The 15,110-nt window shown below is 35.9% G+C and overlaps 1 protein-coding gene across 5 annotated transcripts in view; it reads right to left on the bottom strand.

The window, feature by feature from the left end:
* Pola1 (DNA polymerase alpha 1, catalytic subunit) overlaps positions 1-15,110 on the bottom strand; it is a 301,421-nt gene that overhangs the window by 165,871 nt on the left and 120,440 nt on the right. For all 5 annotated transcript variants that reach the window (XM_063242945.1, XM_063242946.1, XM_063242947.1 and 2 more), the window contains exons 30-32: positions 14,872-15,004; positions 8,105-8,236; positions 4,072-4,246 (exon numbers count right to left, since the gene is read on the bottom strand). In XM_063242945.1, coding sequence (XP_063099015.1) covers positions 4,072-4,246; positions 8,105-8,236; positions 14,872-15,004 — 440 coding nt within the window. The remainder of the gene's footprint in view (positions 1-4,071; positions 4,247-8,104; positions 8,237-14,871; positions 15,005-15,110) is intronic.

The following is a 15,110-nucleotide window of genomic DNA, read 5'->3' as shown; positions in this document are numbered from 1 at the left end:
AGAACAAGAAAGAGAGAGAGAAAAACCTATAGTCTAGAGAACAAAAGCTCAGAGTTCCAAGTTTTAGTGGCCATGTTTCCTATAGGGCTATTGTATAAGAAGAGTAATACTATATTTTTTCCTATTCACAGATGGAAAAGAGTAAAATTTTGCTTTATTTAAGCCCAATAGCAATAATCTTGCATAGGTTTCAGAAAAATGATACACATTTTACAGTGGGATAATGAGGACCATTAGTTATTAGGGAGAACAAATTATTCTCTTTCAACTCAACAGACTTATTCATTCGCTCCTTTAATACACGATCCTCTCCCCTTTTCACTAAAATGGCCTCCCCATATGGAATACCTGGCCAGGTAACATGCCACCAGACAAACTTCAGGTGGTATCTTGACAGGGAGAAACAGAGAAATTTCCAAAGTGAAGCCACAAGATAAAACCAACACTTGATGCTTGCCTTTCATTTCAAGGAAAGCAGTATAAAAGCAATAGAAAAAGAAAAGGTAGTTGAAAAATATAGCTGCTCTCTACAAAAGAGTCTTAAAAATAAAAACTCATGAACTTAATAATTTTCCTAAATGAAATTATGCCATTATTCCTGATTTCTTTGTGCTAAAAGGACAAAGTATCAAACTTCACTAAAGTTTCAACACTATAATACATTTCATTAATCAAAGATAAAAACTACATTAAAAGCAAGAGAATTATTTTATGTCTGTGATTAGGCAGCTGGAGGGCTTATATTTTATGTATACATTTGTACACTTCAACTTATTTAACAGTGTCAGCTCACTAACTGCAGTTTTTTTTACATAAAGAAAACAGATTTAGAATTTTTAAAACAAATTACAGTAATTTTATGCCTACAGCTTGCACCTCTTAGAAACCACATACCCCCTAATACTCCCCTTACTTTACACCACCACTTCCTCATCTCCTCCCTCCCTGTCTCTAAAACCACAAGACATAGGAGAACTGATAATGGGGTCTCAATGCCCAGAGTGAACAGCCACCCTAATTTCTTACTTGGAATGGAGGTATAAAGGGTACAGATAAAAATTCAGCTCCTGACTAGGGCAGAGTGGAAATGCCTACTGAGCTATGCCTGGTGAGCATCAGTGTTTTATAAAAAAACCTCATGGCAACCAGCATTTCCAAGCCTGCACTTCATTAACTACCAAGCATCTTACAAGCATAAGGGGAAGAGATAAAGGGCTGAAACACTTATTACTAGGGTAGATGAATACCGATATACACTACAAGGGCTGGCAGGGGGTAGGATGGGAGAAGAGGATGAGCATGGGAGGATGACAATTAATAGCAACTTCAGTATAAAAACTACTACTGAGTGGCAGAAATGAGTAAATATATTTAGAGGAGCAGCAAAGTAGCTCCTTGATGCCTCACGACACATTTCCTTGCACTGGTGTGACTTGGTTACAAGGTCCCAAGAAGGGACCCAGGATAGTGTCTATACAGCCACGCTTTACCCAGATAGCTTTCTGATTATGGAGGAGATGGGCACATGGTGGAATCATGCAAGTCTTCTGGGTTCCTCTAGAGTGAGATCAGTGAATAATAAAATATAAGATGAATCCTCTAAAGATGGAACCCATTATTTTAATACTGGCTTTGTAAATAATTTATAAAATATTTGGATTAAAATTAATTAATAAGGCAGTACAACTATAATAAAGTTAAGTTTTAAGTCAAAAACTGTCCACCACAGGGACTTGGGGCACAAGTCAGTCATAGAGCGTGCACTTAGCATGTGCAAGGGTTTGGTCTACAGCAGCCCCCCACTAACCAATTTGCTCCTTGTTCAATTTATAAACAAAATTGAGTTGGGCAATGGTAGCATATGCCTATAATCCCAGCACTCTGGGAGGCTGAGGCAAGAGGATTCCAAATTTGAGCCCAGCTCATGCAACTTGGCACTGCACAGAGACAATGTCAAAATAATGAATGAATGAATGAATGAATGAATGAAGCTAGGGAAATAGCTCAGCGCAAAGGCCCTGGTTCAATACCCAATACTGGGGGTAGAAACACAACAATGGTCTTGATTATGGCCACTGGAGGAGTCTGATCTCCTCTCAATATGACCAGTCCTTGCACCAGATCTATCCCTCCATGAAGGCTCCATCACCCTTCACTGTTCAGTCCTTTCGTTGAAATCCAGTGTTCCATGCTTCCTTTCTTTAAACGTCATTCACGAGACAAAGCTTTTCCATCTATTCCTTCTAGTATCTGGCAACTGAGTGATTCAAAACAAAGCGAATGGGTAATAGTTTGCCTTCAGATCAGGTTCTGGACTTCCCAAATAAGAAAACTGGAAAATCTACAGTAAAAAAGTAGTTCTTCTAGGAGTCTTAGCAGGGAGAACAGAGGTACACAGGGAGACTAGCAAGTCATAAAGATGAAGTGCCTCATGCTTCACAGATGTGAAGTCCAGGTTGAAAATATCTTTCATAGACTCTCAGCTATGCTATTTAATGCTAACATGAAGCAATAAAATTTAGCACAATGGCTAAGAGGAGAACCTTAAAACCACACAGAGCTCAGGTAAAATCCAATCACAGCTGAATACTTATTAACTATGTGACAAGACCAAGATCATCACCTAAGACTTGGTTTTCTTTTCTGCAAAATGGAGTTTATACAACTGTATGCTCAGGAGGTTGTCACAGGTACTGAATGAGATAAGATATGCAAAATACTTATCAGAGAATCCAGTAGAGTAAGCACTTAATGTATAGGAGAGGGGGGAAAAAGCTAAAATATATCATGCATTTACAGTCCCCTCCTCCCAGCTGAGGATTTATAAATATCATCAAACACAACTCAACTTGGAGAATATATTATATGATTATTTTGATAGCAGAATTTTATCTTCCTAATTATGTTTTGCTTAGGCAAATGTCAAAAATGAGTTTCTACTTCCACAGCAGACACTGATGGGATAGTGGGGATGGGGGTCGCAGGGATGAGCTGAGCAACACTGAACAGGGGCAGGATGGAAAATATGTGACTTGACAAGCATCTAAGGAAAATTCTGCATACTGAGTGCTGCCTATGTGTTAATCTGTGGACTAATGCAATAGGGACACATAAGAGGTGGCCAGAACACCCTTCCAAGAGTATTCCTTCTGCACCAGGCACTGGAAGCTGACACACATCTTGTTTCTCCTTCAGCAATTTTATCACTCAACGTGTAGACCAAGGTTTGGAAATTTAGAAATACCAGAAATGGCATTCAAACCCAGGTCCCTATGATACCACATTCTGTGGCTTATACCAAACATATTAATGAAAAAGAGGATGACAATTTTTCATGAAACAAGGATAGGAATAAGCTATATCTTATTTAGGGACCACAGGCTAGACTAAATAAGAAATAAGACTAGACATCCAGGTTAGATCTAGAAGGTCAGTCTGGAATTGTCAAAGTTCTAAAATGTCAGGCATCTAAATTGTCAAAGAGTCTAAAATGCCAGGCATCTGGACTTGACTTCCAGACAGTGAAGTGCCATCTAAGAACTTTATTAGACAGGTGCCTACAAATTCTTTTCTTTCCTTATCACACAATAGAGAAAAGACCTTAAAAACAATGTTAACTATGTGCTAGTTGTCTAGAAATGTAATCTGGTTACATGGCTATAAAATATATTTCTAAGCAAAAGATGAGTGATACTGACACAGCAAAGGGGTGACACTGCAAAAAAGTCAAAAAGACACTAGTCTCAGGATTGGCTGCCACTATCCAGGAGGATGATGATAAAACAGGATTTAGTTAATTCCTAGAGAATAACAGTATGTTAAGTTTTAGAAAAATTTAAAATGACAGAAAGATACTCAAAGGGAATCATGGGAAACCTGAAGAGATATGGAGCACATAGTCTCTGAGGGGAGACAGTAACCAAACAACTATAAAAAAAACAAATGCTTAAAAATATCAACAAAGAAGTACCAGACCTAATACCGTGGCCATGAACAGGAATCCAACCAATCAAAAGAGGACTGTGTATACCACTGTCCCTCTGAAGGTCTATATGCACTTGAAACACGTACCTAACCATGTTGCGATGAGGGCTGCATCAATTCCATCTATTGGTTCACAGATCCGAGCCACAACTGGGTGGATTTGCTGGGCCAGGTAGTACTGGGTGTCAATGGTTAAATTGTCCTGTTTTTGCAGCTGTTCAGGTGCGTAGGCTCTCTGACTCGCGCTGAGGTTTGACCCATCCTGAAAAAAGACATGACACACGACAAAGTGTGAGCAAATCACATACCCTGGCTTGATCGAATGGCAACAACAGTTTGAATTATATACATTATATCTCAAATACCAACACATCTTTTGACAAACTTTCAACCATTTCATATGTATCTTATAGGAAGAGCAACAAGAACTCCTCAGTCTCTATCTCAACCATCCAAGAAAGCAATCTAGGATGTGCTGTATTCTTTTTTTTCTGTCAAAGCATAAAACAAGTTAGGATGGCACTGACTGATTAAACAATTCCACTCGCCATATCACAAAAGCACACTGAGAAGACTTGGTTACAGTCTATTTAGAAAGGAATGATAATAATTGCTTGGTATGGTGATGCCTACTATACCAGCACTCTGGCTGATTGAGGGAGGAGAAACTGAGCAATTTAAATAGATACTGTCTCAAAATAAAAAGGGCTGAGGATATAGCTCAGTGAGAAAGCCTTGAGTTCAATCTCCAGTACCAAAAAAATTGGAAAAAAAACCCAAAGAAAGAAATTCTATATAATTGACCCACACATAGCACTGCAGGGATGTCACCATCACCTGTGAATTAAAGCGTCATTACAGTATTAGACCAACAACTAACACACACCACTCTTCTCATCTAAAACAACAGAATTTAATATTCAGACTAGTTAAACAGTAACCAATGTTCAGCCACTCTGTATAACTGATTATAATGTGAATCCTGCAGGGTGTGGTGGAGTCTGAGGGGTCTGAGTCAGCACTCAGGAGTCTGAGCTGGTAGGATCACTACAAATTCCAGGCCAGCCTGGGCTACAAAGTGAGTTCAAGGCCAGGCTGAACTGCATAGTGAAACCCTGTCTCAAAAATACATGTAACAATCACAAACACACAGTGAATCCCATTCTTTCATTCCTGCTAAAACCAATCCCTTCTCAGCTCAGCACCCAGCCCAAAGCAACTTTACACATCACGGTCTTTACCAGAGGTCAGAGAGAAAGGCCTCTTTTCTAGCTAGACTCCTAAGCAAAACAAACTAGGCCCATTTATCAATTAGGTTCTATCTGTTTCAAGACAGAATGAAATACTGAAAAAGGAACCAAACTTTACTTTTTTTTTTTTTTAGGACCAGGGATCGCAGTCAGGACTGTGCACTTCCAAGGCAGAAGTTTACACTGCTGAGCTAAATCCCCAGCCCCCAAATTTCACATCTTAAAATTTTCACCAGGGGTTTAGCTCAGCGGCACAAGCGCCTGCCTGGCAAGTGCGAGGTCCTGAGTTCAATCCTCGGTACAAAAAAAAAATCAAGTAAACAAATAAAATAATATTTGGGCTGGGGATTTAGCTCAGCAGCATAAGCACCTGTCTGGCAAGTACAAGGTCCTGAGTTCGATACCCAACTCTCCCCACCAAAAAAACCTACAACTTTGATTACTTTATCAAGTAGTTCACAATACAGTAAAACAAACTGTGCAGAATCAATCAAGTTTAATTGGTGCCTTCCTAGAAACTTGAACTGTTGGCAAGAATAAGATGAGAAAAACCTTGAAAAAAAATTCTTAAGTCTTCATGTACCTCACTATTCAGACTGTCTTTTAACATATGAAATCTGACTGATTCATAGAACTGTAGGTTTTTGTTGAGTTTAGTAAGTTTTAATGGTGAATTAAAATCGAATCTTTAGAATGAAAATATTTTTTTAAAAAGACACTTGGGGAGCTGAGCCTTTCTTAGGATATGCTATGGAAAATTAGTTAAAAGAATTGACTATTTTTTCATGATTAAATATTTTTTTTAATTTTAAAGGGAATAAAACAAAACAATAAAATGGAACCAAACAAAACAGTGAGAACAATATTTAATTTCAAAAATAAGACAGAAGAAAATCTCCCATAGTTGCTATATTACATACTGTTATTCTCTAAATAGATGCTCAGACTTTAGACCTGCAAAGTCAATCAAACAATAGAAGTATTAATAAACAACTATATTTTTAAAAGTGAGTTAAAATCCATTAGCAGTGATGGGAAAAATACTAAAAATATATTAAATTATATTTATTATACTATATTAGCATTAATATTTTGAGACTGCCTATATCAGTAAGACCAAGAAGAAATCCTAAGACCTGATATTTAGCTATGCAGGAGCATAAGTTTGACTTTTAAGTCCATAAATGAACCTACTTTATAAGGTACCATATGCCTCCATTCTAGGTTAAGTCAAAACATAACTATGACTTGATTTCATCATTAAATGCTATTTCACTGAACCTAAATAATTTTTCAAAGTTGCATGCCACAATCTGCTTCTGTCATTAATAATATAAGAGCTTTTCCATGTATATGAAGACCCAATTTTAAAAAAAAAAACTTATTTACTGAAATCTTTATTTGCGTAATATAAAAATTATTTTTTTTGAGATGAGACTTATCAGAGACAATATGCAAAGCACATTAAGGGCTTGAGTGAGTCAGACATTTATGGAAATATTTTCCTGCAGGAATTGACTTTCTCTAACAGTTCTTAATCAAGAGTAACCCTAGGAGGGAGACAGAGTCAAGTGCTGATTCTGGTCTATGTACTTATATCATTTGTTATGTACATCATCTACAGTATGTAGCAGATATTAACACACTACTTTTAAATTTTGATAAGGCTCTTTGCTTTAAGAATGCATTGATTGTAGTGTGACAAAGATGAATCATGTTACAATGAATCTTAAGAGTTCTGTAAATTTCACCATACAAACACAATGCAATAAAAATAGGATAAAACTCTTAATAAAAGAAGTCCAGAAGAATTATGTTTTGGGACAGTTAGGCTATGCGATAGTAATTTAAAAGAATCTGGATAGAGGTTAATAACTGACTTTTGACAGAAAGTAGGGACAAGAGCTCTTCTTTGTTCCAACTGGAGTCAAGTGCTTTCAAAGAAAATAAATGCTCCTCTATCCTACCTCTCTTCCTTACCCATGTTTGCATGCTACTCTCAAAAGAAATTGGTAAGCAGTTTCCAATGTGTTCCAAAAGGCCTAGTAATTCCTTGGAGGTGCTTCATGAAATAAGAAGGCAAGCAAGTTGACCCTCTCCATCAAGAGAAGGAACGAATGTGGAAGGATATGGGGAAGGAAAAAGAAGGGAAGGAAGAAAGGACAGAAGGAGGGAAAGGAAACTGATGCTTTGTTTTGCTCATAAAGTATGTCATTAGAACCTATCAACTTTTTCCATATAATCAGGCATCTCGCAGTTTTCAAGTAATTATTCTGACACTGGCTAGAAAAACAATATACCTATTCTCTCATTATTTTAGTGATACAATGCAAAAAGTGCTGCAAAAAAGAATGCTACAGGGCTGGGGATTTTAGCTCAGTGGCATAAGCACCTGCCCTGCAAGTGGCATGGGCATGGTCCTGAGTTCGATCATCGGTATCAATTTTTTTAAAAAAGTGCTAAATATCTACTGCAGGACTTACACATATTTCTTTCTTTTGTTTATTAAATGTGGTGCTAAGGATTAAACTCAGGGCCATACCCATACAGGCAATGTGTGAGCTACAATCCAGGCCCATAACACATTTTCATTCGAGTTAATTTAGGGTTGAAATGGTAGCTACTGCTCTAAATCTGTCTCACCAAAATAATTTCAGTGAACCAAAACATTTATATTAAATGCTTTATGGAACTTCTCATAAAGCATGTTGTATCTCTGACTGTTTTTAAATTTTGTAAAACTAGTCAGACAAAACAATCTCCTTGTAGTATCAATTATTTGGAAGACTACTAAGTAACACACTGTGGTGATCTGTATTTTATGCTAGGTTTTTAAATGGTACAAGTCTTATAAATTGTGATACTTTTACCTGACAGATAACATATGACACAGTATCTCCAGCTTTCACCTTCCTGCCTGCTTGAGAATTTATCCAGAGGGCAACGTGTACATGAGGTAGGCTTTTTTTATCAGGGTAATCCTGGGGATCTTTAGTCAATGCCTAAAAGAGAAAAAAGAAAAAGGGAGCAAAAAAGCCCCAAACATTAAAACTCGTTTCACATAGATATACACTAAATACATCCTTGCTAGAATCATACTGACCACATAAACATAAAAATGACAGAAGGTGTATAGAGAAACACATGCACAGAATCTTTTAAACAGTCCATCCTCAAGGTTTTTCAGTTCTTTGTTTAGTAACTAATATAATCAGATGCAACCTTAATAAAACTAAATAAAATAAAGCTGGGTGTGGTGGCACACATCTGTAATTCCAGCACTCAGGAGGCTGACACAGGTGGATCACACTGAATGTGAGTTTAGCCGGGGCTACATGGAGTTCAAAGCCAGCCTGAACTATATAACAAGATCCTCTCTAAAAAAGAAAAATAAGTTTGTTGGCCATGTTGATTAATATTTGAATATAAAAAAAAGACTATAAATCCAGCGTTGGATGCGGACTTAAGAATTCCTCTAAATGTATGCAATTCTCTTAAATGAGTTAAATGATTAGTTGGGACTCGTGAATAACAGCTACTCTAGCTTAATGATCTGTTTCTCACAGGCTCCTCTAGCCTATATAAATCCCAAGGGAACCAGAAATCACTGGATTTACTCCTACTGTCAACCTCTACAGAGACAGAATGAGTTTATGGTAGAAAGTAAGCCACTTGAGAGCAGGAATAACATCAGCCTTGTGCAACACTTTACTCGTAGCACTCAGAATATGGTGTGGTGTTAAGTAGCAATGGACTATCTGCTGAATTTTAGTTATTCTTCAATAATTTGATAACTGAAATATTGTAAAGTACTACTGAATAAGATGCAGTTACTGGTATTAAATCATCAGCTACTAGAAGACATCCTTCTTACCGCACTACCCTGCAAGAATCCTTCTATAATAAATTGCATTGCCAAAAGGGAGAGATAAACAAAATGTTTCAGAAAGAATTTAAAGAGGTAAAGATCACTTCCATCTGAGAGTAGAAATCATGCAAGATAGAAACTTAAACTGGTACTAGAAGGAAAAACAAGATTTTAAGAAAAGGTAACAGGGACATGAATGTTTCACACAGTGAAAAAAGGGGTAAAGAAAAAACATTATCTTCTGGGCTGGAACTCAACATGTGTGAAGGGTAGGAAGGTGCCACCTGGCTCTGTAAGGGGTAAGTTTCAAGAGAGAGGAAGTATGGGGAACAGGGTACTGCTTAATGGGTTTACCTATTCTTAAAGTGTGGTCTGTTACCGGGGAGATCCTGACACCCTTGCAGAAGATTTCAAATTCAAAACTACTTTCATAACAATATTATTTACACTGATGATACAGAAGCAATGGTGGGTAAAAGTGCTGGTGCACGATAAATATAAATTAGCACTGCAGCACCAAACTACTGATGGTTGTATTATTCTCTATCATAAGGTTTCAAAACATTCATTTAAGAATGTCTTTGATGAAGCAGTAAAAATTAATAATTTTTAAAGCTTTCAATCCTTGAGTATTAGTCTACTTAGGAAGAAACACAAGGCATATCTGAAGAACTAAGTTTGCTCCAGAAAAAGCTCTTGTGTAAGAGTTTGAGTTGCAAGCTAAACTACCTTTTCTAGTGAATACCATTTTTATTAGTGCATTTTAATCATTCAGGATAATGGCATATTCATACATGCCCAGAGGATAAAATTTTTACTTGAAAGAATGGACAAACTACGCTATTCTAATATAGTTATCTGGCAGATAATTTCTCAAAAGAACAAAACAAGCCCGCTACTCTAAGGGAAAAAACTGATGAATACTGTCAATATTAAAATTCAAGCTTTCAAACATAAAGAATTTTAGAATTCTGTGAGATTGACGGCTTCCTAATAAAGACACTTCTGATATAATACAATAAAATGTGCCCATTTGGGAAGGTGCACTTAATTCAGGGAAACAACACAACAAACGGCCAATTCATAATGCAATGAAAGCTTCACATGGGTAAAATATCCCTTCAACATACAACACACACCAACAGAATTTAACATAAGAGAGGAATTGTTCATTGCTATAGTGTCAGATCCACATTATAAATAACCTTTAAGAAAATACCACTTATCAGAGTTTGGTGTAGGACCAAAGAAGAATATAAACATACGATTCTGAGGAAAAAAAAAAACTACTAAAATACGTCTCCTTTTTCTAAGTATTTGTGTAAAACTGACTTTTCTACTACTTCAAAGTCTCATATCATAACAGACTGGATGCAAAAGCTGCCATGAAAGTCCATACACCTTTGACTAACGTAGACATTAAAGAAATTACGAAACTATAAAATGATGCCAATTCACTGGCTAATTTCTTTGTTTTGCAATATAGTTATTTTTCATGGAAAATGTTATTTTTACAATCTTATATTTATTGCTACTTTTAAATAAATTAATAATTACTTTTAATTTTTAACACACTAAATATCAGCATAAACCAAACAAGCAAACGCCCTAGGAGTGTTAAACTATTTTAAGAGTGTAAAGGGATTCAGAGACCAAGAAATTGAGAGCTGCTGTTGTAGAATAAAGCTGGTCCTCAAACATGGCTGCACATATTGATACATTTTCTAAATTTTGTACTCTAATATAAAAAGAGTGTTGAGAAAATTCTCCAAGTATTTGAATCTTCTCCAATGTAGATTACAGTTAAGTCTTGACTGATTTAGATGGGCAATACTAGAACTTTTTAATCAATATAACTCTACTCAAGAAAACCATTTTCTTCTTCAATTGACTGTTCAATGCAACATTAAGAAATTCTGAATTTCATCTGACATACTTCCCAATTATTAGATTGAGACTATGTGGGGATTTTAGATGCTAGATTTAGTAGGCTTCACCCAAAAACACTGCTTCTTGATAATTTAGGATGAAGTTAGGCAGGGCTACAAAAATCAATTGTGAAGTATTTTGTCTTACTATGTAAAATAAAATTAAGCTAAGACTGCAGTAGTTCAAAAAAAAAAATCACACATGCTGCTTTTCTGTTGCTTTTGGAAACAAGGGCTAAAATCTCTACTAAAGGTAATCCAACTACTTTATAGGACTCTAACCTAATCTAACCTGTACTTTCAAGCCTTAGTACCACCTAAAAAATAATAAAAATTAACAAATATATATAAAACAAGCAAATAAAACACCATTCTGCCACGATACCATGCACAACCAGTCACACAGATATTGTATTCCACTCTTTGGAAAGTAGTAAAATATAAAGGCTAAATTGCTCCCAATGTTTTTTTTGTTACTTTAAGACAGGGTCTCTCTACAAAGTTCCAGCTGGCCTCGAGCCTACACTCATCTGGAACTCGCAATGATCCTCCTGCCTAAGCCTCCTGATTGCTGGGATTATAGGCGTGGCCCACCATGCTTGGCTTGCTCCCAAATTTTAAATAACCCAAATATTCAGGTAAACGTTGACTATCAGAAGGACCCAGCTACTTTCACATATGAATAGTTTACTATAAACAGGTGCAGAACTAAAACTATGATGTAGATAATACTATCAAAATTTACTATACTTATATCAAAACTTTAGAAATTCTTTATAAAAAGATAAGACTGTGGGACAGTAAATAGCTTTAAGAGATCATTAGAATCCTGAAAATATATCATCATTGCCTTAGTTACTAAATTTATCCTACAGCCTGTAACTGTACAAGTAAGTACTACTTATTTGTTGAATGATTAAGCAACCAACACAAATACTTTCATTTCTCACAATAACTATTTTTTGCTGGCAACTATGCTAACGGGTACATGGAGAATATAAAGACAATGAGTTATTGTTTCTGTTCTGCTACCAAAAAAGGTATGCACAACTTCTAACCCACTAGGCACAAAGTGTTAACTCTTATTATTGAAGCTGAGTGATGGACACACAGAGACTCCTATTATTAGCTCTAATTTTGGAAATTTTGATAATAAAAACTTTAAAAGCAATAAAACAATGTAAACTATAGGTCATACTGGTAGAGACCCCAGTATGGCTATGACTCTAGGTTTTTTTCTTGCACACTAGTAATATAAGGTGACAGTGTGGGCCCACCACCCTAGAAGATTCATGGTCAGTATTATTTTGTCAATAATATAGTCATGATTGGATTGAGACTTTCAAACTCACTGGATCCCTTTTTGAAAGACAATCAGGTTCTAGGAAAGGTGACAGGTTCAGGTATACAATATGTAAAACTAATGTGAAATTTGACTAATAAAACTAAAATCATAATTCTTATGAAAATTTTGTTAAGAAATAAAACAAAACCTTACTGGGCATAATAAGATACTTCTGTAGTTCTAGCATTATGGGAGGCTGAGGCAGTAAGATGGTAAAATCAAGTAAAGCCTTAGCAACCTAGCAAGACATTCTCTCAAAGTTGGTGGAGGGATATGGCTTAAGCAAAAGGCCCAAAGTTCAATCCTCATTGTTTAAAAAATTAAAGAAAATCTCAAAGAAAACCACTTCTTCGATGGATCAACTGAGTCCAAGCCAATGTATACTGCATTCCTTAAAGTGAAAAGCCAGCACCAAAGGGACATATCCCCTTGTAACGTATACATGTCTACTTTTTTGACATTAAAGATATGATGGTTAAGAAATAGCTGGGCAAAAATGCCAGCATTCAGGAGGCTGAGGCAGGAAGATTGCTGTGAAGTTCAAGGCCAGCCTGGGCTAAAAAGTTAGTTCAAGGCCAACCCAAACTGCATAGCAAAAACCCGTCTCAAAAAAAAAAATTACCTAGGGGCTAGGGATTTAGCTCAGCAGCATAAGCACTTGCTGGCAAGCCCAAGATTGTGAGTTCAATCCCTGGTACCGGAAAAAAAGAAAAAAATTACCTAAAAATAAACAGAAATCATAATATACACAGAAAATATTATCTCTAAAAATCAAAGAAATATAAATTAAACCTTTCTGTAAAATACAGTTTTGTATCCATTATGGTAGTAAAGTTTATTTAAAAACCACTGCCACTATAAGCAACGCATTATGAAGATGGCAGGCACATTTTGTTACTATCAATTGGTATCACCCTTTTACAAAGCTATTTTGCAAGAGCCATGCAGATATTTCTATCTTTTGACTCAAATGTTTTACTTAAGGAGCCTAAAATTCATCCAAAAAGCAAAAACCTAAGTAAGCAAAGACCTTGACTCAGCTGCTTACAACAGAATAATTTTTTTTTAATTTTTTTTTTGGTCTTTTTCGTTTTTATCGGTACCAGGGATTGAACTCACGACTGCCTGCTTGCAAGGCAGGCGCTTATGCCACTGAGCTAAATCCCCAGCCCCCACAACAGAATAATTTAATAATCAACAAATATAAATTTTAAATATATATCAACAAAACAGGTGATTGACTTAAAATTTTTTTGAGACATGGTCTCACTGTGTGAACCTGAATTCATTATGTAGCCCAGGCTAACCTGAACCTTACAGTGATCCTCCTGCCTCAGCCTCCCAAGTGATGGAATTACAGGCATACACCACAATGCTAGTTGATACTTAATTTTTAAGATAATACAGAAATGTGGAAAATACATTTATTTTAGGTGAAAACAGTTTTCTAAGTAATATACATTGTAATTACTAGAATATTACAATGTTTTCATGAGAGGAAATGGGCAAAAATGGCAAGCATTACTTTAGTATAGGGGGTATTATGAATGAGTTTTCATTCTAAAACTGCCATTTAATGTCATCATTAGATTTTTTTTCATTAAAATTTTTTGGTATGAGCTTTGACAAAGAATTCTATCATGAAACAGATATAGTGGTGTTTGCAAATTAGCTTTTGAATATGTAAGGAGACTGAATGGAAAAGTATCTTAACATCTTGCTTATTAAACAGCATTTTGGAAATCAAAATTCTGATTTTTTGATTAGGTAAGAAAAAATATATTTCTAACTATGACTATCTATAAGGTATAACTTATATAGTTTTTCATTAAAAAAAAAACCTAGGCAAGATGTTACACACCCATAATCCCACCTGTCTGGGAGGCTGAGGCAGAATGATTGCAAATTCAAACCTAGCCAGAGCAATTTAGAAAGACCTTATCTAAAAAAAAAAAATTAAAAAGAAGGACTGAGGACCTAGCTCAGTGTGAGGGTCCTAAATTCAATCCCTAGTACCATTTTTTTAAAAAAAGGGACAAGTACTTTGAATACACAGAAAGTTAACACTATTTTAACACCATTTTACTTCTGAATAAGTTTGTCCTTGAACGCCTTTGATTATAGTACCTTTAAGGATTAACCTGTTAAGTTACATATACATACTCATTCTGCCCCAAACAACTGATACTTGGGAGAATGATGAAGAAATCAGTGTTCATTAGTTCTGGATACATAATATGGATTAGTCCTGACCACTGGAAACTAGGCTTTTAAGGATTAAAGTAAGAAAACAAGATAAGGCCTCTGTGGCAGACCTGACAGTACCTGTGGCTGGAAGAGGTATGCTAATGCTCAATCTGTGAGATAGTTGTTAAGCAGCTTTTATCACCAGCTAGAGTTTATCTAAATTGCAAGGATAAGGTGGTTCTTCAACTATCTGAAGGAGGAGAAAAACACATGACAGCAGCTGGGCTCAGCAATAAATGCTACATTTACCTTGTTAATTTCAAACTGGCTCACTGGGACACTACCATTTAGCACATTTTCTCCAATTTCTATTAACCTCTTCTGAATGTTTTCCACTATAGTGTCTCTATTTTGATCAGAAAGGATCTGGCCAATGACAAAGCTGCAAAAAAAAAGAGGGGGAGAAAAGAGATTTCAAACATATTTTATTAACAAAGGAGAGAAAAGATAGGTGTCATTAGATTAATATGTAGACAAGAGCTATATAA

This window comes from Cavia porcellus, unplaced genomic scaffold (genome assembly GCF_034190915.1).
Source record: "Cavia porcellus strain 051 isolate PalLab524CR breed Dunkin Hartley unplaced genomic scaffold, mCavPor4.1 scaffold_33, whole genome shotgun sequence".
Lineage (NCBI taxonomy): Eukaryota > Metazoa > Chordata > Mammalia > Rodentia > Caviidae > Cavia > Cavia porcellus.
The sequence above is the reverse complement of the archived record's forward strand: the minus strand, read 5'-3'. Positions and strand labels throughout refer to the sequence as shown.